This window comes from Cetorhinus maximus, chromosome 6 (assembly GCF_964194155.1).
Source record: "Cetorhinus maximus chromosome 6, sCetMax3.hap1.1, whole genome shotgun sequence".
Classification (NCBI taxonomy): domain Eukaryota; kingdom Metazoa; phylum Chordata; class Chondrichthyes; order Lamniformes; family Cetorhinidae; genus Cetorhinus; species Cetorhinus maximus.
In genome coordinates, this window is record NC_135884.1 from 51,180,705 (window position 1) to 51,207,774 (window position 27,070).

Below are 27,070 nucleotides of genomic sequence, written 5' to 3' on the forward strand. Positions count from 1 at the left end.
ATCTCAGAATACCAGTCACAAGAAATCAAAGACCATGATAAAATATTGGGCAATTTATGCACAATATCTCTCCTGGTATTGAACTGCCTCTCCTCCAACTTATAGTCAACAAACACATAGAACATTCACTAACAGCACTATAAAATTAGCACTTTCCCTGCCTGTCACACTGTGTCAAACACGAAAAACAACAAATGTACAGAGAAACTTTCCAAGAGCAGAAAACACTGGAGCGGGGATGCCTGCAGCCTCTTAAGTAACCTTACCAAATCACACTTAATAAAATAAAGACTAAGTCAAAGTTGTGGTCTGCGGCCTGAAAGCAAGGAAATTCCACCCAGTGACTGCTTAACAATGAAGACTGGTGGCCTTACTCACCTTAGCACAATAATGAAAGAGGTCATCCAACTTATCGTCATAAGGTCTCTTAGTAATACGCCAAAAATGGCATGCCTAGTGTATGGGAACATTGCAATGCAAATGTCATACTTTGCTATATATGCAAAACCACCTCAAAATGCTGGTGCTGTACAGATTAGGCCTGAAACTCTCAAGCATATTCCAATCTGTAAACTTTCCCCAGCAACAACAATTAAGCTGAGCGACCTTAGGTAATTCAAATTTAGGATCAACAGGAAGTGCCATCTTAAAAAAAAAGCTACACTTTATCAGCTGAATGAATACACCAAGATTTGGCCCATTACAACATGCAGTGAAAAGTGTAACAGCTGCTGTTAGATTTGCCCCTACACCCTTCAACATAAAAACTATTTGCCCACTAAGTTGTTTAAAGTGTGAGCCAATAATGGTGGGATGAGAGATACAGGACATCTGGGATCCGAGTGACTAGGGTATCTCCTTAACAAACCAGATTTAAGGACTGGGATGTAAACACTGGGAAGGAGGATGAATCAGAGTGGGTAATTTCAATGTCAAATAAGGTATAGAAAGAGAGAAAGGAAGGAAGGATCAGAATGCGAACATACATACAATCATATGAATTAGGAGGAGGAGGTCACTCGGCCCTTCGAGCCTGCTCCGCTATTCAATAAGATCATGGCTGATCTGATTTTAACCTCAACTTCACATTACTGCCTACCCCCTTGCTTATCAAGAATCTATCTACCTCTGCCTTAAAGATATTCAAGGACTCTGCCTCAATCACTTTTTGAGGAAGAGAATTCCAAAGTCTCACAACTCTCTGAGGGAAAAGTTTTTACCTTATCTCTGTCCAAAATGGGCGACCCCTTATTTTTGAAGCAGTGACCCCGAGTTCTAGATTCTCCCACAAGGGGAAACATCCTCTCCACATCCACTCTGTCATATCTCCTCATGTGTTTCAATCAAGTTGCCTCTTACTCTTCTAAACTCCAGTGGATGCAAGCCCAGCCTGACCAGCCTTTCCTCATAGGACAACCCACCCATTCCCGGTATTAATCTAGTAAGTGTTCTCTGAAGCGCTTCTAATGCATTTACATCTATCCTCAAATAAAGAGACCAATACTGTACACAGTACTCCAGATGTGGTCACACCAATGCCCTGTATAACTGAAGCATAACCTCCCCACTCTTCTATTCAATTCCCCTTGCAATAAATGATATTATTTCTAATGGCTTTGCGAATTACTTTCTGCACCGCACACTAACTTTTTGCCATTCATGCACTAGGACACTCAGATCCCTCTGCATCCTCTCCCATTTAGATAATATGCTTCTCTTTTATTCTTCTTGCCAAAATGGACAACCTCATATTTTCCCACATTATACCCCATTTGCCAGGTCTTTGCCCACTCTCCTAACCTATTTATATCCTTTTGTACCTTCCTTATGTCTTCTTTACAACTTCCTCTCCTACCTATCGTTGAGTCATCAGCAAACTTAGCAACCATACCATCAGTCCCTTCATGCAAACATTTATATAAACTGTAAAGAGATGAGGTCCCAGCACTGATCCCTGTGGCACATAACTCATCACAACCTGCCAACCAGAAAATGAATCATTTATGTCTACCCTATTTCCTGTTCGCTAGCCAATCTGCTATCCATGCTAATATGTTAACCCCTACACCATGAGCTTTTATTTTCCATAAGAACCTTTGATGAGGCACCTTACCAAATACTTTCCTGAAAATCTAAGTACAGTACATTCCCTTTATCCAGAGCACCTGTTACTTCTTCAAAGAGCTCCAATAAATTGGTTAAACATGATTTCTATTTCAGAAAACCATGTGGACTCTGCCTGATTACCTTGAAGTTATGTAAGTGCCCTGTTATAATGTATTTAATAGCAGCTTCTAACGTTTTCCCTATGACAGATGTTAGGCTAACTGGCCTATAGTTTCTTGCTTTCTGTCTCCCTCCCTTTTTGAATAAAGGAGTTAAATTAGCTATTTTCCAATCCAATGGACGCTTCCCCAAATCTAGTGAATTTCGGAAAATTAAAACCAACACATCAGCTTTCTCACTAATCACTTCTTTTAAGACCCTAGGATGAAATCCATCAGGACCCCGGGACTTATCAACCCGCAGTTCCGGTAATTTGCTAAGTACCATTTCCCTGGTGACAGTCATTTTTCTGGGTTCTTCCCTCCTTTCAATTCCTGATTTACAGCTATTTTTGGGATGTTACTTGTAAACTCCTATAGTGAAGACCAATGCAAAATGCCTGTTCAATTCATCTGCCATCGCCTTATTTTCCATTATTAACTCCCAGACTCACTTTCATTTGTTCCAGTGAAGCTCAACGCAAACTGGAGGAACAGCACCTCATCTTCCAACTAGGCACTTTACAGCCTTCTGGACTGAATATTGAGTTCAACAATTTTAGATCATGAACTCTCTCCTCCATCCCCACCCCCTTTCCGATTCCCCCCCCTTTTTTCCCAATAATTTGTATATATTTTTCTTTTCCACCTATTTCCATTATTTTTAAATGTATTTCAATCCATTGTTTTATCTCTACCTTTTAGCCATTTTTGATTCCTTCACCCCACCCCCACTAGGGCTATCTGTACCTTGCTTGTCCTGCTTTCTACCCTTAATTAGCACATTCCTTAGATAATATCACCACCTTCAACACCTCTTTGTCCTTTTGTCTGTGACATATTTTGGTTATCTCCACCTATCACTGGCCCTCCATCCAGCTCTACTTGTCCCACCCCCTCCTTAAACCAGCTTATATTTCACCTCTCTTCTATTTTTACTTAGTTCTGTTGAAGGGTCATTCGGACTCGAAACGTTAACTCTCCGCAGATGCTGCCAGACCTGCTGAGTTTTTCCAGGTATTTTTGTTTTGGATTTCCAGCATCCGCAGTTTTTTGTTTTTTTCTATAGGACCAATTCTCACTTTGTTAACTCTTCTCTTTTAAATGTCTATAGAAACTCTTACTATCTTTCTTTATATTTCTAGCTAGCTTTCTATCATATTCTAATTTTTCCCTCCTTATCATTCTTTTAGTCATTCTTTGCTTTTTTTTTTATACATTCTGTCCGATCTTCTGACTTGCCACTCATCTTTGCGCAATTAGTCAATTCTCGTTGGAATGTATTTATGCATTCTGAAATATCCCCTTGAATGTCTGCCACTGCATCTCTATTGACCTATCCCTTAACCTAAGTTGCCAGTTCACTTCCGCTAGCTTGGCTGTCATGCCCTTGCAATTGCCCTTAAATATTAGTTTTAGACTAACTCTTCTCTCCCTCAAATTGAATGTAAAATTCAATCATATTATGATCACTGCTACCTAGGGGCGCTTTCACTATGAGGTCAATTAATCAATCCTATCTCGTTGCACAATACTAGGTCCAGTAACGCCAGGTCCCTGGTTGGCTCCACAATGTGCTAATCTAAGAAATTATCCAGAAAAAATTCTATGAATTCATCATCTATGCTACCTTTGCCCATCTAGTTGCTCCAGTCTTTAAGGGAGAGAAAAAAATGAAAAAATTCTTAAATATTTAATGAAAATTTGACATTTTTAAAGTCTCCTTGAAAACTTTAGCACTTGAAAGGAAAGACAGGGCACACCTATGCTAGTTAATTTTCAGTGCCAGTGGCCATTTTCAGCAGCTGCTTGGTAATAGTTAACAATGTTGTTAAAGGGGTACTTACACTACTAATTGCTAGCTCTAAATACCTGTGGTATCTGACAGGCAAATACAGCAACTTCACGGCATTCAATGTATTTCAATGACAATGCAAATAGGAAGGTGCGGTTTTCGGGAAGTGAATGGCGGAGTGGTGCAACTTGATATCCAACTTTTGAATTCCCATATTTAACTGTGCATCTACTCCTTACTTGAAGTTGCTGCACCATTAATAATTAACAGCGGATGCCTTTGGCCTCAACATTTGAACTTTGAGGAGATTTTTAAAATGTCAAATTTTCAATGCCAGATTTTCATTTAACTCTAAAAACTTTACTTTTCCATTTTTTTTTCTCTTAAGCCAATTCTGCTTTCCCTCTTTGGCTTCTCTTTCTGTATCTTATTCGACCTTGTATTTACCCACTTTAATTCACCCTCGTTCCCTGTCTTTCCCATGTCTACTTCCCAATTCTTAAACCAGATTGGTTTTGAGCTGAAAAATGCAGGGGCAGTCTTACTAATGGCAGCTGTTAGGTGCCCCTGTTACACCAAAATCTGACCCATGGCGACATGCAGTGAAAAGTGTAAGCCAGCACTTCCTGTTGGTCCTATATTTTAATTATTGCAAGTAAACATAACTTGATAGCATTCCACTTAATTGTTGTTTTCTGGGGAAACTTTGCAGATTAGAACATGTCTGTCAGTTTTAAGCTTCAGCTAAAAGGCATCAGCATAATAAGGTTGCTTTGCATTATAGAGTAAATTGTGACATTTGTACTATAATGTCTCCATATACTCTGTGTGCCATTTTTAATTTATTGTTGGCACATCTTGTGTGATGATGATGATAGTAACTTGGTTGACAGATAATATGGCCCAATATTCTTGTTGTTACATGACAACTTATCATCTGGATTACCATGAGCAACACCAAATACCAACTCGTCTTCAAAAAATAAGAGATGAAGGTTTGACCATGCTAGAACTGATATTTTACTGACACACAGGAATATTCAAAACAGTCAGTTTTGCATTTATAACTGGAACAGCTGCTCTCTCTCTCTGACACTCACACATACACACACACACTTTGTCCTGAGTGCTGTGAAGATCAACTTAAAAGTCTATATCATTCTAGACAATTGTAGACTTAGGCAGTAGATTGAATCCCTATCAGACAAACCAGCAAGTTAGATGATTCATTAATTATATTGTGGTGTAGAATTATGTTCTGCTGTGAAAACAAGTCACTAAGTGCTAATTCTCTAAACAATAAAAAAAAATTTCCTTATAGAACACAAGCCTCAGATTTAAGAGCAAGTTATCCTCTGAGGTGCTACACTTCATGCTCATGGTGGAGCTATCAAACTCGGGGTTTTTTTTGCAAATATTCATTCATACTCCAACATATGATCAGCAACTTAAACTGAAGCCTGCTTGCAAGGGTTTTGTGAGCAGCCTTCCAAGACTGTCACTTTGCACGAGCCTCTTTTCTCGAACAATCTGACAGCAAGAGTGGAACCTTTGACTACAGACTTGGTTACCTGCCACATTTTTCAACTTTATCAAGAACCTTCATATTGTCACATGGTAGACAGCTGTTTGAAGCACAAAGTGACATTTTCTAGTGCATATTTTGTGTGAAAATATTGTGTAGCAAAGGGAACTTGTCAAAGTCTTTGAAGGATTTTCAAGACAGCAGTAAATTGTCAGATGGCAAAAAAGGGCAACTTGAACAGAAATAAAACCTGCAGTGCACAAATGAAAAAAGTAACAGTTTGAAAAAGAATTACATGTGGTACAGTACAGCAATAAATTTCATATAGCATATTTTGGCAGCCACTTTTCCTTATATGTATTCAATAAGGTAGACAGCGTCACCTAGCAACCCAATAGGGCTATGCAAATGACAAAGAATTTATGCAACGTCGGTCGCGAATTTACTGCCAGTTTACAGGCTATGTAAATGCCCTTGCAGTTTTCTGCAATTACTCAATTGTATCCTTTAGTTTTAAGACTCACTTGACTTTCTGGATCCAAATGCAGTAGTCTGTGATGTAGAGGTCATTAAGAAGGTATGCAGGGTCACTCTCTTTGAAGATCTTATGGATGCCTAGCAGGCACTTCAGAACAGTGGACTTACCTGGTGTAAAGAGAACATAAATATTTAAGTAAACCCTGAATAAATATTGCTGTGTTTCACCAACATGTTTAAAAAGTTTGAGATGCTAGTTACACTGAACCAATCATTTGCACCAAAGACAACATAAAACCAAATACTTCGTTCACAACTAAACCCTAACAACTAATAAATGGGGGTTATTTTCCAGTCATTTAATTTTTAAATTGCTGACATGGCTTTACTTTAATATAATGTATCTGCAAAATTGAAAGAACAAGGTTTCTGTAGCCTTTTGTTTCTTGATTTGGTGGCATGCTTACTTCGTCATGCATTTCTAAGATGAAAAGAATAATTCAGAAGATATGAGGCTCTGCCCTCATATTCTAATTTCAAAATGGCCCTGTTGTTATAATTTTGCATTTTAACCATGAAGAGATTGACAGCTCATGGCGTTAACTATTAACCACTGAATTTCTACACATTGCCAAAAATATCTCATTTTCTTGTAATAAACCAAGAAGTATTTCATGGTGTTCCTTATTCCCAAATTTGACTTAGATTAGAGCAATATAGAACTACTATAGTATTTTTCCCAGTTAATCATTCTGCAGTTCTAGTGACATTATCTCAAATCTCTACAAAATGCACTTTCTGCAAACATCCATTGTGTATGACTGATTCCTGGGATGGGGAAGCGGGGGGATGGTATCTTATGGAGAAAGGTTGGACAGGTTGGGCCTGTGTCCATTGGAGTTCACAAAATTGAGAGGTGATCTTATTGAAACACACAAAATCCTGAGGGGACTTGATAGGGTGGATGCTGAAGGGATGTTTCCCCTTATGGGAGAGACTAGAACCAAGGGACACAATTTAAAAATAAGATGTCTCCTTTTTAAGACGGAGAAGAGGGGAATTTTTTTCTCTGAGGAGGGCCATTGGTCTGTGGAATTCTCTTGCCCAGGGAGCAGTGGAGGCAGGGTCATTGAATATTTTTAAGGCTGAGTTAGGTAGATTCTTGATTGACAAGGGAGTCAAAGGGTATAGAGGGCAGACAGTAGAGTGGAGTTGAGGCCACAATCAGATCAGCCATGATCTTACCAAATGGCAGGACAGGATCAAGGAGCTGAATGGTCTACTCCTGCTCCTAACTTGTATGAAGTGCATTCAATACAGAGACACCAGGGTTGTCAAAAACTCAAATACGCCCTAATTTAACTACCTAGAATATTCAATACTTACTTTTATCAGTGATTCAGCAACAGAAACTTTGTATTCTGGCCAACCTGCACTCAACCAGCCAGCATTCAGATTATTCAAACAGCCTTCTAGAACCCAATACTGCTAACATTAACCAGAAATAGAAATCAAACCAAGCAGTAGTTCTAATATGTTACGCAGGTAGCTACTGTAATTACAGAGCGTGGGTGAGAGGCATGGATCACCCATCAAGCTTTGCTTTTCTAGATAAGATATAGGTGAACATATTACAAAAACCTTCAAATGTATTCTCCAAATAAATGTGGGCTACATGTTGTTTCAACAGAAAGCAAAATCAATTAACTTGAGAAAGAGAGTAAAACTTGACTATTCGATCCAAAACTGGATTGATTACCTATTGCATAACTGGTTTCAGCAGAAGTTCCTCTCATTAAGAAGTCATTTAGTAAGTAACCCCAACAATCCACAGTTCAGATACGGTTCTAAAACATACGCATTACAAAGTGCATTTTTAATGCCTCATGCCTGCCATGGACAGTGAACAGCTCATGGTCAATTCTCAAAAGTGAGTCTTTAAATCGTTTCAACTTCACAGTTGAATGTCTGAAACATTGAGTGAATTCCCCAGTAATGTTGAGAGGCGCTGTCAAGCGAAGGTGATTAAGCACTTCCTTCTGCAAAGACTTTGGGTTCTCTTGTAGGCTATTATCCTGTCCTGTCTTCAACAATCCTGTCTTCATCCAATACCAATGCATGTAATTCCAGGAAAGGTCACTGGATAAGTACCAGCAATTGGAATCCATTTCTAGTGCTTCCACCATGCTGGGTTAAAATTGGCTAATTCGATAACCAGGGATTGGCTTTGCCTTCTTACTAGTTTCTATAACACAATGCCACACCACTGAGTGAACTTACAGTCGTCACTGGAATTGAAATTGGTTAGAATGTGTGCTTGGAAAATTGCTCAGAGATTGATGCGAAAACATCGACTAGCTGAGAAAGACACACTCAGCGACACCATTCAGAAGTAGATTCATGGAGTAACCATGTCAGGATGTCTCAATCAATAAAGATCAATTGAATAAAGTATTTAAGAGTCTCTGGCTGGTTGCCACATCTGTAAGCGTCATTTTTTTGCACAGCCTCTGCATGATTATTCCAGCACAACGGCTTTGCAACATTCAGTACTAGTCAAACTTGGATGGGTGGGGTTTTTTTTAAAGATTCTTTCCTCTCAAGTGATGTTACACTTCAGCTACTTAGTTGCAGAATAATGAAAAAAGGGTAGTTTTTACGTGTTGTTCAGTCATTTAGTAGCGCAGAACTCGAATATTGCTGAAAAAATAGACATGCTGTCAAAGCTTTTCGTCTAGAAGTGATTAGGACAGACTCAAGAATGCCAAATTTAAAAGGGAGCAATAATTTATACTGCATGAGAAAAGGGGCTATGATTGGTTGGTAAGTTAGCTCTGATTTGTTGAGGTATTGCTATGGCGAATGTACCAGGGAGCTACTGCCCACCATACTATTGTTTATTCATAAAAGGTGCAATGTCTGGACATATTCCTTTTGCCTGCAGAGGACAGGTCCCTGGATGTGAATTTACGTAGCTTCTAGCAAGTGTAAGTGAGCTACATTGTGAGTCCGGCTTGGGCTGTTTATGTAATTTTTAGCACACTTGGAATTGCTCAGCGGATGCTGCCCAATTGCAGAATCACATCTAACATTAGAAAGTGGGCCAAATCTTCCAAAGAGTGGCAATCACCGTCGGATAGCCACTCTGCTCATTTTCTTTATTACACAGTCAGAGCTCCGAATTTCTCAATCGGGCTTCTAAACCGGGCCTCTTCAAAAACGTGGAGAGCACCTGTTCTGGGAGCCTTTCCTCTTAAGGCAGGATCATCGGGGCGGGGGGAAGCCAAGCCATGCTCTCTTTTTACAGCATTTCATTAAGTCTTCATTCATTACCACACCAAAAAGCTTTGGGATATTTAAATAGCTATTTAATGTATTAGTGAATGACTGTGAGTGGGTAGGATGCCAACTGGGAGAGTGCCAGTTGGGCAGGGTGCATGGTTGCAGAGTTGGCAAGATGCATGCTGGGTAGCGCAGCAGAGTCATGAGGGCTGGGCCAAGAGGAAGAGGGCTGGAGAGGGAGAGTCGGAGGTTCTGGGCAGAGAGAGTCAGAGGATCAATTGGGGGGTAATCGAGCGGGATAGTCAATGGGGAGTCAGGGTGACAGTGTATAATTACCTTGGAGTTAGACATTGGTTTTTCCCTGTCTAACATTTCCTGGGTAACTATCCAGGTAAGTGAGCTGGGTCCCTCTGAAGTCTCTGACTCTAACTAAGCATTGGAGACTTTTGCAGAGGGTTCTGGATGCAGATAAATTGTCCATCGCAAGTTGAAACTTCATGGGCAATTCCCATCGAGTCCTTGCGCTAGAACCTCCAAGTGGTCCCCCAGCACATCTTCTGGGATGCTCCGGGGTACAACCAGCCAGAGGCCGGAAGATCTGGGTCATAATGTTCTGCGTTTTGCAAGCATGGGTTGGTTGAGTACCATCAGTAATCTACCTGTAGCAAATAGCTGAAGGGATGAGCTTTCTAATACAATCCGCCGATCGTTGGGGCGGATTGCACATATACCTAATGAAGCTTATTCTGGCCATGTTCCAACTCTGATCTATTGTTCCACCTCTTCAATAGTGCCACTTAGGTTGAACTGGTAGCAGTCTCTTTTCAGAATCAAAAGATTGTGGGGTCAAGCCCCACTTCAAACTTGATCACATAACCCAGTTTTAAACAGTAGTGCAGGATGGAGAGTTGCACTGGTGGATGAGACCTTAAACAGGGAACCCCTCTAGTTACCAACTCATAAAGCGATCAAAGAACCTGAAGCACTGCTTGAAAAAAGGCAATTATCCCTGCATCCTGGTAACACTGCACCTTCCCACCAACACTTCCAAAGCAAATGATCTTATTCTCCATTTGCTGTCCGTAGCATCATGCATTAGTGATCTCACTTCAAAAAGTAACTGATTCATTGTAAAGTGTCTTGGTACATCTTGAGGATGCAATCAGGTGCTCAAACAAAATAAGTTCTTTCTTTCTCCAAAATGTTGGGCCAAATATTTCTGGCAAACTAACAGTGTAACAACATACTCCGTGACTAATGCACAAGTCCACCAGATTCAATTCCAGAAAGCCAGGATAGAACCTGGAGCACAAGCTGAGCTTTCATTAGCTTCTATTGATAGAGATACGCATTAAAAACATCCTCCTCCTAAACCAAACACCACTGTTTCAGTCAGTTTCTATTCTTAGGGGCTCAAGTGAATCCCCTATTAATGCCACGCCCTGGACACAATTAAAAACACAACTAATATACAATTAACATGCCAACAATCTCAGGTTATGAAGAGATACAACAGGTTGCAAAGCTCCAAAGCTTGCTGGTTAATTTGCACCACTCTTCGATTTGTCTTGCAAAAACAGCATCTCATCCTTAACTTTCCCGTTACTTTTAAGAACTGACTTGAGTTCACGTTAATTGCCTATTAAATCCACTGCAGAAAGTTACGGTTTATAATTAATAGCAGAAGTACCCTTTTAACAATGTAATAATTGTTACTGAAATGCCAATCCATCTCTCCTGCCAAGCAAGAGAACAATTTAAACTACGTGGTTAGAGATTTGACTTTTTCAAAATTTTAAATGTATTTTCTTACATTTCCTTTGTCCCTTTTCCCTCTGAAGCAAATCATTTTCTCCCCTATTTATCTTTCAGTACCTGATTTGACTGGATTCCACTCAGTTGTTGCTGTTTCTTTCACAATCTTTAAATCTTTAAGGAGACACACTGTTGGTGCCATCACTCATTAAGGGCCCAGATGCCTTCTTGCCTTCACCTTCATTAACCCCATACCTCCAGTTAATTGTGACACAAATTTTAGTCAAACCAAAGGACGCAGGAAAAAGTCCTAACAGAATGCACTATGAAATGCCCTGCTTCAGAAAGCTTTGGTCTAGTGTATCATAATTTAAAAACTCAAAATTATAACAAAAACCATAATTCATTTGGACACTAGCAGCATTTCTTCGCAACTTTTCGGGGCATTTGTGACCAGGGACAAATGGGAATCTTCTAGTTAGTGGGAAATTCCTAGTCGTTCGGATTGGGATGAAACAAGTCAACTATTTTCGTTATTAGAAGCAGCAAGGTTTCACTACAAAACTATTTCGTGTAAAAACCCTGCATGGAAACACAGAGGTTGGTATTAAAACAATACATTCATGCACTAAGTGACAGAAGATCGATCTACTGCTGTTTGCACACGAGCTTCCTCCGCAGGTCAAGTCTCATTAGTTTCAGCATGATTGAGAGAATAAATTAGCTCTTCAGAAGAACCTAGTTACTGCCAATCAAACAGAATGCCTGGCAGGTCATGGCATGGTCATGTCATCAAGAGAAGCAGAGTCTGGAAAAGGCAAAATAAGGGACTTCATAATTACTTTTATTAAGGTTAATTAATTGCTTAAATCCCCAAGCAGCTGAGGTAGTAAATGTAACAGTGGGCACAGTTACCCGCAAATACGGAAAGTTCTGCTGAGCTCGATGATATCAGCTGCAGCAATATTTGGGGCCCTACAACTCTCCTTTGTGATATCAAGCTAAGGAGTGGACAATAAGCCAGGCTTCCTGCTCATTATGATCCTGTTAACTCCAGTTGTAAAGTATAAGCGTGTGGATTTCAGGTGAGTTGCCTTACCTTTGATGCCCACTAAAGTTAAATAGCCTGGGAATATTCACAAGGTTCATGCCTGAAGAAGTGGACAAAATGACTGAAGACCAGCAAGGTGAAATCGCATTACAAATTAAGAGGTATAATCTTAAGTGTTCATAAGAAATAAGAGTCGGTCATTTGGCCTACCGAGCCTTCTCCGGCATTCACTAAGATCATGGCTGATCTCATTTTTTTTAGTATATCTTCACACACACACTTTATTCTCTTTGGGCAATAGTGGGGAAATGGTGGAAGGATTCCCTAGCTGGTTATCAGCCCGCTGAACCGTGTCATGAATGCTCCTTCTTTGGCCAACAAGTTCTGGCATGGGACTTTAACTCGGAGCTTCTGGGCCAGAGATAGGAACGCTACCACTGTGGCACAAGACCCCTGCCGATCTAATTGGAGGCTTAACTCCAATTTTCCGGCCTGTCTCCCATAGCCCTTGACTCCCTTGTCAGTCAAAAATCTGTCCAACTCAGCTGTGAGAATATTCAATGACCCAGCCTCCACTGCTCTTGTGGAAAAGAATTCCAAACGCTAACAACCCTCAGAAGAAATTCTTCTTCATCTCTGTCTTAAATGGGAGGCTCCTTATTTTAAGCTGTGCCCCCACGTTCTCCACAAGAGGAAACATCTACCCTGTCAAGTCCCCTCAGAATCTTACGAACATAGAAATTAGGAGCAGGAGTAGGTCCATCTTATACATTTCAATCAGATCACCTCTCATTCTTCTCAACTCCAAGTATAAACCCAACCTGCTCAAACTTTCCTCATAAGGCCAAAAATCAGCCTAGTGAACCTTCTCTGAACTGTTTCCAATGCAAGCAAATCCTTCCTTAAGGAAGGAGACCAAAGCTGTACACAATACTTTAGGTGCGGTCTCATCAATGTCCTGTACAGTTATTGCAAGATTTCCCCGCTTTTATACTCCATCCCACTTGCAATAAATGACAACATTCCATTTGCCTTCCTAATTATTTGCTGAACCTGCATCCTAACTTGAAGAGGAAGAACATATATTGATAAATCTGCAAGTACAGAATATTGTTTCAACTCGACAAGGATGTGGGAACCAAGAAAAAATATTGGAGAGGAATACCAGGGTGCACAAAATACAGGGAAGGACAGATGGCACTAGTATAGAGAATATTAAGTTAATAGGTAAAGTCCAGGTAAGGGAGAAAGTAACAAAATCTAAATCAGGATTACTATGTATGTATGTGAATGCACGGAGTATAGTAAATAAGATTGGGGAGTTACAGACGCAGATTGCCATGTGGAAATATTATGTTGTGGCGATAACAGAGACTTGGCTCAAGGAAGGGCAGAACTGGGTGTTAAATATTCCTAGGTACAAGGTGTTCAAAAGAGATATGAAAGGGAGGAAAGGAGGAGGGGTGACGGTATTGGTTAAGGAGAGCATTGCAGTGCTGGAGAAAGAGGATGTCCCAGAGGGTTCAAGGACAGAATCAATTTGTCTAAAGCTAAGGAACAAAAAGGGTGCAGTTACATTGCTCGGTGTAGTCTATAGACCACCAAATAGTGAGAAGGACATAGAAGAACAAATCTGCAGGGAAATTACAGAGAGATGCAGACATTATAGAGTAGTTATAACAGGGGACTTTAATTACCTGAATGTAGACTGGGACAGTGGTGGTGTAAGGGGCGGAGAGTGGCAAAAGTTTCTAGATTATGTTCAGGAGGATTTTCTACAGCAGTATGTGTCCAATTCAACAAGAAGGGATGCACTGTCAGACCTGGTTCTTGGAAATGAGGCGGGCCAAGCAGATCAAGTGTCAGTGGGGGAGCATTTGGGAGGCAGTGATCATTGTATTGTGTGTTTTAGAATGATGATAGATAAGGATGGTAAGCAATCCAGAGTAAAAATAATTAACTGAACAAGAGTCAACTTCGATGGGGCAAGAACGGAGCTGGGACAGTTGACTGGAACAAAAGATTGGCAGGAAAAACTGTAGCTGAACAATGGGCTACCTTCAAAAAAGAATTGGTTTGGGCACAGTCACGGTACATTCCATCCAAAGGCCAAATAAACCCAGAGCTCCCTGGATGAAAAAGGAGATTGGAATCAAGATAACCAAGGGGAATGTAGGAAACTCAGAGGGGAGGTGAAAAAGCACATTAGAGAAGCAAAGAGGGATTATGAGAAAAGGCAACATAAAGGGGAATCCCAAAGACTTCTATTGGCATATACATAGTAAAAGGGTGGTAAAAGGAGGAGTAGGGCCAATTAGGGACCTAAAAGGGAATTTACCCATGGGCGAAGGGGCCATGACTGAAGTACTAAATGAATGCTTTACATCTATTTTTACCAAGGAGATAGATTCAGCCTAGGTCATGGTGACAGATGTGGAAACTCTGTCACGAAATGGGTTCAAAATTGATAAGCAGGAAGTGTTGAACAGACAGTCAGTACTTAAAGTTGACAAGGCACCAGGACCGGATGAGATGCATCCAAGGATATTGAAGGAACTGAGAGTAGAATTGCAAGGGCACTGGCCATAATCTTTCAGTCTTCCCTAGACTCAGGGGTAGTGCCAGAGGACTGGAGAATTGCAAACATTACGCCCTTGTTCAAAAAAAGTTGTAAGGATAAGCCCAGCAATTACAGGCCAGTCAGTTGAACTTCAGTGGTGGGCAAGGTTCTAGAAACAATTGTTTGGGATAGAATTAGTAGTCACATGGAAAAATATGGGTTGATAAGGGAGAGCCAGCATGGATTTCTGAAGGGGAAATCGTGTTCAACTAACTTGCTGGAGTTTTTTGAAGAGGAAACAGAAAAGGTCGATGAGGGTAATGCTGTTGATGTGGCGTACATGAACTTTGAATAGGCATTCGACACAGTGCCACACAACTGCTTGTGAGAAAACTTATTGCTCATGGAATAAAAGGGACAGTAGCAACGTGGATACAAAATTGGCTGAAACATAAGAAGCAAAGAGTAATGGTCAATGGATGTTTTTCAGGCTGGAGGAAGGTGTGTAGTGGAGTTCCCCAGGGACCCTTGCTTTTCCTTATATATATATTAATGATCTAGATCTTGGCGTGCAGGGGACAATTTCAAAGTTTGCGGATGATATGAAGCTTGGGAGTGTTGTGATCTGCGAGGAGGATGGTGTAGAACTTCAAGAGGACAAACACAAGTTGGTGGAGTGGGCAGATAGGTGAAAGATGAACTTCAATGCGGAGAAGTGTGAGGTGATGCATTTTGGTAGGAAGAACATGGACAGACAATATAAAATAAGGGGTGGAACTTTGAAGGGGATGCAGGAGCAGAAAGACTTGGGTGTATATTTGCATAGATCATTGAACAGGACAGGTGGAGAGAACAGTTAATAAAGCATATAGTATCCTGGGCTTTATTAATAGGAGCATAGAATACAAGAGCAGGGAGGCTATGCTGAATTTATATAAGACACTCGTTAGACCTCATAATATTGTGTACAGTTCTGAGCACCACACTATAGGAAGGATGTGAACGCATTGGAGAGAGTACAGAAGAAGTTTACAATAATAGTTCCAGGGATGAGAAACTTCAGCTATGAGGATACATTGGCGAACTTGGGACTGTTTTCCTTGGAGAGGAGAAGGTTGAGAGGGGACTTGATAGAAGTTTTCAAAATCATGAGCTGGCCGGATAGAGTAGATAGGGAGAAGCTGTTCTCACTCATAAAAGGATCAAGAACGAGAGGGCACAGATTTAAAGTGATTTACAAAAGAGGCAAATGTGACGTGAGAAAAAACTTTTTCACACAACGAGTGGTTTGGGTCTGGAATGCATTGCCTGGAAGTGTGGTGAAAGCAGGTTCAATCAAGGCATTCAAAAGGGTACCAAATGATTATTTGAATAGAAACAATGTGCAGAGGTGTGGGGAAAAGGCAGGGCAATGGTACTAGGTCATAATGCTCATTCGGAGAGCCGGTGCAGCCATGATGGGTTGAATGGCCTCCTTCTGTGCCATTAAGATTCTGTGATTCTGAGGTAAAGAATGAATAAAAATCTGCCCCCAAAAATACCAACTACCCGCATATTCTGGAGTCTAAATTCTCAAAATATTGAATGGGCAGCATTTTACTTTAACTTTCTTGCACAGGATTCTGATAAAGGGAAACTTTTCAAAATTTAAATTGACATCATTATTTGTGACAAGGATCATACAGAAATGAACTGAGAACCTATGAAATGTTTACACTGAATTTACAGCTTCAATCATTCTTTAGTAAAATTCTCCAGGGCAATTAGGGATAAGCAATAAATGCTGGCTTAGCCAGCGACACCCACATCCCATAAATGAATAAAATTTTAAAAAACAGTTATAAGGAGAAAATGCTGAGATTTTTGATTTTTACAACTATTCAAGCAACAGAGTTCACAGGCCAAAATTCATGTAAAAAGCCATGAAGTATAAATGCAGGTCAGACACAGGTCAAAGCTGTAGCAGTAATTACCTCCTGCACACCTCCCCCCACCACGTTCCACTCAAGGATGATCCAACTTGGCAGAGTGTGCCCTTCTTTCAAAGTGTCTTTCAGATACACCATGATTTTCTTAATAATATACAGACTATAGCCATGACAGATTAACACGGTTTCAAGTCTCAGGGAAAAAAAACTTCTTGCTACCTTGTTTTAAAAAGGAGAAAGAAGAGAGTGAGGGAGGGACAGGCAGAGACAGACAGAAGTGGCACAAAACATTACATACCCTTTGCCTTCAAGACTACGTTCAACTGTTCACACAAACTCGATAGAAATGCATCTTAACTTCTTTAATTATAGCAGCTTAAGAAACGGTTTCAACGCAGATACATAGAAAATAGGAGGGGTAGACCATTCAGCCCTTCGAGCCTGCTCCACCATTCAATATCGTCATGGCTGATCCTCTATCTCAACGCCATACTCCCGCACTCTCTCCATGCCCCTTCACGCCTTTAGAGTCCAGAAATCTATTTCCTTCTTAAATATATTCAGTGACTTGGCCTTCACAACCTTCTGTGGTAGAGAATTTCATAGGTTCACCACCCTCTGAGTGAAGAAGTTTCTCCTCATCTCAGTCCTAAATGGTCTACCCTGTATCCTGAGACTGTGACCCCTGGTTCTCGACCCCCCCATCCAGAGGAAACATCATCCTTGCATCCAGTCTGTCTATCCCTATCAGAATTTTAATATGTTTCAATGAGATCTCCACTCATTCTTCTAAACTCCAGTGAATACAGATTAGTCAGCCCAATCTCTCCTCGTTCGACAATCCTGCCAACCCAGGAATCAGTCTGGTGAACCTTCGCTGCACCCCCTCTATGGCAAGTATATCCTTTCTTTTGAAATTATTTCAACAAATAACACTTTTCTAGTCTAAATTAGTATTTGCAGCTTCATGCAAACATTAAAACTGACATACTGAGATCGTTAATAGGATTCTTTTGTAGGTTTTCATTATTGCGAAGACCTTCCTGTTTGTATCACTGGCTGTGGCCTTCTCCCTATTGCGAGGTTTCCTGCTCAGGTAAATGAATCATTGCTGAGATTCAGCAGAAAGCTTTCGTCACTGGTTTCAAATGTGATATTTGGAGCAGACTTAAATTTTTAATAAAGGCAGGAGTGCGTCAGAAAAAAAAAGCACTTGCCACTAATAATTGTCAATTCTGAGTCATCAATTTATGAAACACCAGTATGAGTCAGAGTGGGAAATTCGTGAGTATTTTTTGAGTATGTAAATACATCAATCAATAGAGGAAATGCATTAAGAACATAACATAAGAAATAGGAATAGGAGTAGACCATTCGGCCCCTCGAGCCTGCTCCGCCATTCAACAAGATCATGGCCGATCTCCTTGTGTTTCGATTTCCACATTCCCATCTACCCCCGATAACCTTTGATTCCCTTGCCTAACAAGGATCTATCTACCTCTACCTTAAAAATATTCAATGGTCCCGCCTCCACCGCCTTCTGAGGCAGTGAATTCCAAAGACGCACAACCACAGTCACATTGGATATTGCGTTCCTCTCCACTGGTTCTGGCGGCAGCAGAACTACAGGAACAGTTGCTCGCACTGGTGGGTTGAGTGCTCAACTACCCATTTCAGCTGTGGCTGGGATCAAAAGTCACAATTCCATGACTTTCAAACAACTGCAGGTGTTTGCACAGTGCTGTGGGTGTTGTGTGGCATGAAGACAACAACCGGCATACAACCGCGAATGAAGAGTCTGGTAACTCATTTTGATTGTTATTACCATTGCCAGCTTTAAACATCACAATTGGTCATCATTTATTCATGAGGTAGATATGAAAATTAAGACGATCTCAGCCTCCTCCCCGCCCCACCTTTGAATTCATCAGTGACTCAATCTCACTGCACCAATCCTGAATCCTTTCAGCATAAACGGGGAGGGTAACATGTGGCAGAGGGAGACGAGAAACAGGATGCATACTTTAGTTTACAATTCTATTCCCTCTTTTGGATCTTAGGTTTTCATGGCAGAACTTGTGACATTTTATCGTTCCTCTGTAATTCTTACTTTTCAATCTTCCCCCTCACCCTACGAGAATCGCCTCGCCTCACTGCACATCCTAGTAGTAGAACTGAGATGAAGATGAAACATATTTGGGACACTGTAAAAGATCAGAGCAATAACTGCACCACATCCGTTAAGCTTCATTTTTACTTGTTACAATATGCACAAAATTACAGTCAGCTGATCTCATGAGTGTCTGATTCTGATGGGATCACACATTTTATACATTGCAGTCAAACATCTCAAAGACTAGAATTCTGCAAGTATTTCAATTGGTATTGCTAATTTGCGATAACAATACAAAAATTAATGGAACTGCATTCGCACGAGTTGACTAGAAAGACACCAAGGGGCAATAAAGCACTGCTGGACCACTGGTTTACAAAGTTTTCTTCATGTGAAACACATTGGAAATGCTGACACACTCCCAATGACCCCGAGCAAATATTAACTCCAGGCACACTCAGTAAATACTGACACACTCCTGTGGGTAACGTGCACAAGGCAGCCACTGAAAGGAAAATGGTGTTTTCCTGGATACAGGAATTAAGTGGTAGTACTCAGCAAATGTGGAAAAAATGGGGGGGGGTGGGGGAGGAGAAACATCGAATTCTACAGAGACTGGTTCACAGACAGAAATCTGATGACTTCATGGGTTGCTCGGGATCATCTCAGAGAATCAAGTTTGAAAATCTATCCAGACACTGGGCTTAGGCAATTCAAATAGAAAACTAATAAAGTGCTAGGATATGTAGCCTGTAAAATTGAATACAGCCCCATGAGATTACACAAAGACTATAATGCAAGAGACAGACTGAACTACAACACAATGTTCAGTTCTGGTCACCACACAATGCCAACTGCAATATTTCTCTCTTATGGCTTCTAAGGTGACTTTGTCATAAGGACTAATTTACCTTGTTTAAGGGTGGGGGGCAGGGGAGGGAATATTTTATCCATTTAAATATAAAACTCAATTAGTTACTGATTTGTTCAACGGGTTATTCTCCTCACTTAGTTTAGTTTCTGTTTGCTCTCTACCAGTAATGGCAGTGCTCACCTACACTTTCTTTGCTGTTGATGAAAGTGCTAACTAACTACATTTTAAATCATGTTTTCAATCACATGACTTGACAACCAAATATTAATGTGAATATTAAACGTACCCAATCTTAAAAATAACGGCCAAAATGAGAGGTTGTCATTTAGCGTTCCACATGTTTCCCTACCCATTATTCATGTATAATTAAAACCAGTGCTATATTGATCATTTTGCCTGTTATTCATACTCTTTGACCACCTCTAAATAACAGACTGAATCAGAAACACAATTGTTCTAGGCAACAATTTGAATCAAGCTGGTTTCTTTCTGTCAAACAGAGTTGAAAACAGGCAACTTACTTCTGACTGTATACATGAAAGAGAACCCTTCAAAACATTGTTATCCAAGTCTTGTGCTCATGTGCTGCAGGGAAAAAAAATGAACTTGTATCGCGATTCCAAAATGAACTACAAATTAAGAGGCAATACAGTGCAAGGGCCTATAGACCACCCCCTGTTCATCCAAAGTCACTTCATTTAAATTATCTAATGATTCCATTTTTTTTTTCCATCACCAAATTTCCACTTTGCTGTGTTATTTATATTGCTTAATTCAGGTTGGATAATCAAAAGTTCTTAGCATTAGAAGATTGCTGAAATAAGAGACATACTATTGAAGCTTTTTGTCTTGCACTCACCAGGACAGCTATGCAAGATAAACCAACAGTAAAGGGAACAGCAATTTGTATTGCTTGAGAAGAAAGTGCTGGTTAGTTGGTAAGTGGACTCTGTTTGGGAGAGGCGTTGTCATGGAGAATGAGAGAACAATTAACTGCCAAGCTTTTGTTTCAAATTCAAATCAGGCAGGTCAACTCTAATTGATCAAGGCATTACCAGGGGCAATGAACCAGGGAAGAAGTTTCCCGAGTGCAGAGTACACTTGCCAACCAATCAGCATTCTCTTCACATGCAGGATAAATTGTTGTTCCCTTTACTGCTGGCTTATCTTGCACAGCTGTCCTGAAGAGTGCAAGACAAAAAGCTTCAATAGTATTTTTTTTTCCAGCAATATTCAAGTTCTGCACTACCAAACAACCATTAAAAGATTGTCCACGTTGGAACAGGGATTACACTTCATCAGCTGTGAAATGGGCTCTCAGAGAGTCAAAGGATATGGGGAGCGGGTGAGAAAGTGGAGTTGAGGCAGAAGATCAGCCATGATTGAATTAAATGGCGGGGCAGGCTCAACAGAACATGTGGTCGGCTCCTGCTCCTATTTCTTATGTTCTTATGAAGTGCTGTGGGATGTCCCAAGCTCATAAGTGCTATAATTTAAGTTATTTCTTTAACAGCTTATTGACGATGAAGTGGCAGGTTTCCTCCTCAATGCCACCAAGCTGATAATCTCAACTATATTGCTTTGGGGATGGGAAATTCAAACCTCTAATTTCCAGACTCCTCTTGTGCATATCTTAGGGAGTTGTCGTTGCCTGGGTTGAAGAGGTTGACTTACTTGTCTTTTCACCACCGGAAGGAGCAAATAAAGAAATCAATTACGCTCACACACAAAAAAAAATGATTTTTAAAATTTACATTTCTTTTGTGCTACCTTCTTATACTATTACATTACTTAGTTTCCTAAATCTTAGTTCAGCTAGGTCTTAGGGAAGTGGTTAAAATGAGAGGGGAGAAAGAAACAGTGTACAGAAGGGAAGGAGAAACGGGAAGTTAGAAACCAGGGCCGTAGCAGTTCTGCCGAAGGGCCATGAAGGCTCGAAACGTTAACTGATTTCTTCTCCGCCGGTGCTGCCAGACTTGCTGAGTTTTTCCAGGTAATTCTGTTTTTGTTTTGGATTTCCAGCATCCGCAGTAGCTTTTAGCTTTTTGTTTTTACCGTAGATTTTCTTTCCTCACTTGCCTACTTCTGAGATGAGCCAGTGTGTACAACTCTGCAAATTACCTCTACACCAAACATTGTACAAGTGAAAGGAGTTTTAATACAATGGCACCTACACATGTTCTTTGTTCTTTGAATGTTCTTTGGCACTTAATCAGAAAAACTGCAAAGACAACCAGTGTGAAAAACAGAACTGCTGCAGCAGAGGGTATTCTTCTGTCATCCCATATAAGTACATCATTAGGACAATGCACACAAACTCCATTATACCCGACAAACGCTTGATTCAGAGTCTAGTGAAACAATACATGGCTTTCAAACAAAACATCCAAATATGAAACCTACTATTCTCAACAACAATATTTGGCTTGTGACCCAAAACAGAAGTTCAGCAAGAGCTTGACAGCCAAGACACTGTGGCAATTTACTAAATACCAATGTAATTTATGCAAAATCAATATGCCTCTGGCTCACATTGCAACAATTATTCTACAGCGTAAATGTGTAGCTTTGCAGTTTATTTTTTCAGGGAATTTGGACAAGCTATTCAGCTGAGCAGTGAACTAATCTGAGACACCGCTAAATTCTTAGAGGGACATCAAATTATGTCTATATACTCAATCATCTGCACTTCTGTAGAGTTTAATCACAAGGTCAAGTACATTCACAAAATGTTTTTTTAACTGGCCAAGGTTGCATCTTTCACAACGCAGCTAAAATAATGTGGTCAAATGATCTTTCCAAGGAATGGTTTGTACTCTGAAAACACTAAGTTTAGCCTATAAACATGATTTCTACCACATCATTTACTGACAGAATAAGGCATATCAACAAAATTACATCACTTGCAATTGCATTAAAAACACAAACAAAATAGAATATTTTCTCCTTTAAAACTAAATTTTGTGGCTGTCATTGTATTATGCACAGTGTCCATGATGATAATGTTTCATACTTATATAATAAACCTTAGTCTCTACAACAATAAAACAAATTTGACAAAACATTTACGTCAGCAGTCAGCAAATTCAGGACCTTGCAACTCGTAGCCCTTCACAATTTTAGGAATTTTACAAATAAATTGAGCAAGTTAATTTACTCAACTTTATTAAAACCCAGTCAAACTATCAGAACTCCATACTCAGTAACAAATGCAATTCTCTACATGCCTCATCCAGTATGGAAAATTAAGTTAGATTTGTCTAACCGCGTATTCCATCCAACATCCGTTTGCAAACTGGCTCCTGGAGTCGCCCCACCTATTATCTAATTTGGTTCCACAAACCAGGTTACAAATATCACCACTGCACATCTTTAAAGTAAAAAAAGGTTCCAAGGGACGTTACAGGGGCATAGTCAGAAAGGAAAGGGGCATCAGAGCCAAATGAGATATATTAGGAAGGTGATCAAAATGGTGACTGTGTAGAAGGGGCTTAATGATGAGAGCAAGGGAGGGGTAAAGGAGCTTATCCAGGGAATAGCAGAGGGTGGAGCTGATGCAGGAGAAGATATGGCTCTCAACGGTAGGACAATGGGATGACGGAACACACAAGAGAATAGAATTGGAGGGAAGCAGAGTTCGAGGTGGGTGGTTGGTCGAGTAGGTCTGGAGGAGGTGACAGCGAAAAGGAAGGTCAAAGCCATGAGGGATTCAAACATGAGGATGCGAATTTTAATTTGATGCTTTAGGAAGCCCCATTGACTGATGAAAGGTAAGCAGACTTTGGCATGGGATAGCATAAGGCTGCAAAGTGTTGGATAAGTTGAGGTTTACGGAAGATGGGAAGCCTGTAGGGTCAGCCAGGACAGCATTGGAATGACCGAGTCTGGAGGTGACAAAGGCATGAATGAGGTATTCAGCAGCAAAAGGGCTGAGGTGGCAGTGGAGGTGGGCATAGGCTGCCTTGGTGATGGAGGGGATATGGGGTTGGAAGCTCAACTTGGGGTCAAATAGGATGCCAAGGTTGCAAGCAATATGGTTCTCTGATGCAGTGGCTGAGTTAGAAATGAAGTCCGTGGCGGGGCCCAGAGGGAATGATGTCTCTCTTCACAATATTTATCTGGAATATACCATAACTTTTCCAAAACTGGGTGTTTGGCAGGAAGCCTGACAGCACAGGGGCAGTGGGGTGAGCGGGAAGGTTAAACGAGGCAGTGGAGAAGTAAAGCTGGCTGTCACCAGAGTGTCTGATGCAATGCCTACAGATGAGGTTGGCAAAGGAAATCAACAGCAATCAGCAATGCCAACAAAACTTCACTCTGAAGTAACAATGTGGTTTTAGTAACTAAGATTGAAACAGTTCTAAGCTTTATTTCTGATTTTAAAGTTTTTTCCCCCCATCAGGAGCACTTTTATTGAAACATTTAACAGTGTTTCTATCTGAATGAGACAGAATGAGATTTGAACTGTGCTTTGAGCCAATTCTTCAGGGTCACTTGTCAGTGAATAGGTTCTGCATTGAACCAAACAATGAATTTTACATTGAAATCTCTCTCCATAATAATAAATTCTACTGGATAGAAATCAGGCAAAAGTCCTCCTGTCAGTCCCACCCCCAGCTATAAGGAGAAGGTGGAGAGTGGGACAGTGGCAAGAGAAACAAATGTAAGTATCCAACTAGGAGACTTATTCTTAAGAATGCAAAACACAGTTCTGTTATATTTCCTGGATGTGATAGCAATTCAAGACGTGTCGGCTGCATGTGTATAATACATCAATTCAAATGATCCCTTAAATCAAAATTATCAAAGGGATGGCTCATCCTGCACTTATTGCTTGTTAAAAAAAACACATTCGGAACTTGATGCTTTGTTACCAGACCGGATACTTTCCCCCCACTGAAGACCATGACTGATCCCTGACTGTAGTTCCACAGGCAGGTCTCTACACAATCTAATTTGGTTCACTCTAAGATTGATACGACAGACACACTGAACAGCATCTTTGGTGATCAAGCTGTGAAGGGAAATTCTTATCCTTTTTAACATTTTCAGTTCGGTTTTACAAATGGTTCTTACCCAGCTGAAGTATTAACACTGCATCCTCAACAGCTTTCAAAGCCAAGTGGAAATGTCTGTACAAGGGATAACACAGAACTCTTCTGCTGAAGGATACAAGAACTTCTTGAAGAGAATGGTAAGTCTGTTCGGTTAAACAAAAATAAGTCCATTGATACACATCTGTATCATTAACAACCATATTCCATTCATTTTAAAAACAGCTTAATTTATTTTCACTCAAGGACAACTACCAACAATTTTATTTCAGTTAAGGCAACTATGAATCACAGAATTCACAGAATCTCACAGTGCAGGAGAGGTCCTTCGGCCCATCAAGTCTGCACCAGCACGCGAGAAACACCTGACCGACCTACCTAATTCCAATTACCAGCCCTTGGACCATAGCCTTGAATGTTATGATGTGCCAAGTGCTCATCCAGGTACTTTTTTAAAGGATGAGGCAACCCGCCTCCACCACCCTCCCAGGCAGCGCATTCCAGACTGTCACCACCCTCTGGGTAAAAAAGATTTTCCTCACATCCCCCCTAAACCTCCTGTCCCTCACCTTGAACTTATGAATGAAGGCTCTTATTTTCAATGACAGACTGTAAATAAGAGCAATGAGATTACATGCGACTGAAATAGAACAGCCAATCCTAATTCACCAATAGCTCTAATGTGTGAATTTAAAAAGTAAGAACATTGGGATACACTGCAGAAGGTTTCAATTATTCAGATTTGTTTGATACATATCGAGGAGGTTTCACCTGGCAGCACACTCTTGGGTTCACATGGAATTTTTGAATATGGTCACATTATCCTAGGAAGATGCAGAGCACAGGCCAAGCATTTTGAGTAAAGAAACTAAATGCAAATTCCTCCCCCTTTCCCCAAGGCATTTACTGCACCTTCCAGCAGCCACTTGCAATGTCACCACAAAGACCAGGCCAAAGGTTGGTGGGGGGGTGCTTTATTCACACAATAGGAACAAGGAAAGCATATATTGGAGTGTCATGCTGCCACATTGCACTGTAATTAGATTATAGGTTTGCATTAATTGTTCCAACATTTCAAGCTTCCAACATCAATCATGCTTCCAAAGAAGAAAGGTCTGTCAATGCCACATCTTTTTGAATTTAAAAAATTCAGACAGCCTCCTGCACAGCATTAAAATTTCTAATGGTAGAAAACAGTGAACTGTCTCACTGTTGGTGAGCTACAGTGTCGTGCAAACTCAATGTTTCCAGTTTGATCCCTGGCCTGTGGTCGTTGGTGATTTGACCTGGAACAGCAATGGGTGCACAACAACTAATATGTATTTCTGCGCTAAGAAAAGCGAGTCAATGAGGCAGCTTACTTGTTTATTACAAAAACAGAAATACCTGGAAAAACTCAGCAGGTCTGGCAGCATCAGCGGAGAAGAACAAAGTTGACGTTTCGAGTCCTCATGACCCTTCAACAGAGGTCTCGAAACGTCAACTTTGTTCTTCTCCGCCGATGCTGCCAGACCTGCTGAGTTTTTCCAGGTATTTCTGTTTTTGTTTTGGATTTCCAGCATCCGCAGTTTTTTGTTTTTATTTTTATTTCTTGTTTATTACTTGCTGACATTTTCTTGAAAAGTGCAAACGTATGAACCACAATAGACAGGGAGACCCATTACTTATCACAAGAACATTGCCATATTTCTAATATCTATCTGCTCTGTCACCAAGAGATAGCCTATTTTTACATATGCAACATGGCCTGACTTCACCGTGCCTCAGCTCATCTGCTGCTGAAATCCTCATCCATACCTTTGTTACCTCTAGACTTGAATATTTCAATACAAAAACAAAAATACCTGGAAAAACTCAGCAGGTCTGACAACATCTGCGGAGAGGAACACAGTTAATGTTTCGAGTCCATATGACTCTTCAACAGAACTAAGGAAAAATAGAAAAAAGGTGAAATATAAGCTGGTTTAAGGAGGGGTGGGACAGGTAGAGCTGGATAGAGGGCCAGTGATAGGTGGAGATAGCCAAAAGATGTCATAGACAAAAGGACAAAGAGGTGTTGACGGTGGTGATATTATCTAAGGAATGTGATAATAAAGGTACAGATAGCCCTAGTGGGGGTGGGGTGGGGGGAGGGATTGAAATAGGCTAAAAGGTAGAGATAAAACAATAGGTGGAAATGCATTTAAAAATAATGGAAATAGGTGGGAAAAGAAAAATCTATATAAATTATTGGAAAAAAGAGGGGGGGGAAATCGGAAAGGGGGTGGGGGTGAAGGAGAGCATGATCTAAAATTGTTGAACTCAATATTCAGTCCGGAAGGCTGTAAAGTGCCTTCCGGAAGATGAGGTGCTGTTCCTCCAGTTTGCGTTGAGCTTCACTGGAACAATGCAG

The 27,070-nt window shown here is 40.6% G+C and overlaps 1 protein-coding gene across 2 annotated transcripts in view; it reads right to left on the bottom strand.

Moving 5' to 3' along the window:
• shq1 (SHQ1, H/ACA ribonucleoprotein assembly factor) overlaps positions 1-27,070 on the bottom strand; it is a 124,225-nt gene that overhangs the window by 38,025 nt on the left and 59,130 nt on the right. For both annotated transcript variants that reach the window (XM_078543724.1, XM_078543723.1), the window contains 2 exons: positions 24,701-24,824; positions 6,109-6,229 (listed from right to left, as the gene is read on the bottom strand). In XM_078543724.1, the coding sequence (XP_078399850.1) occupies positions 6,109-6,229; positions 24,701-24,824 (245 nt within the window). The remainder of the gene's footprint in view (positions 1-6,108; positions 6,230-24,700; positions 24,825-27,070) is intronic.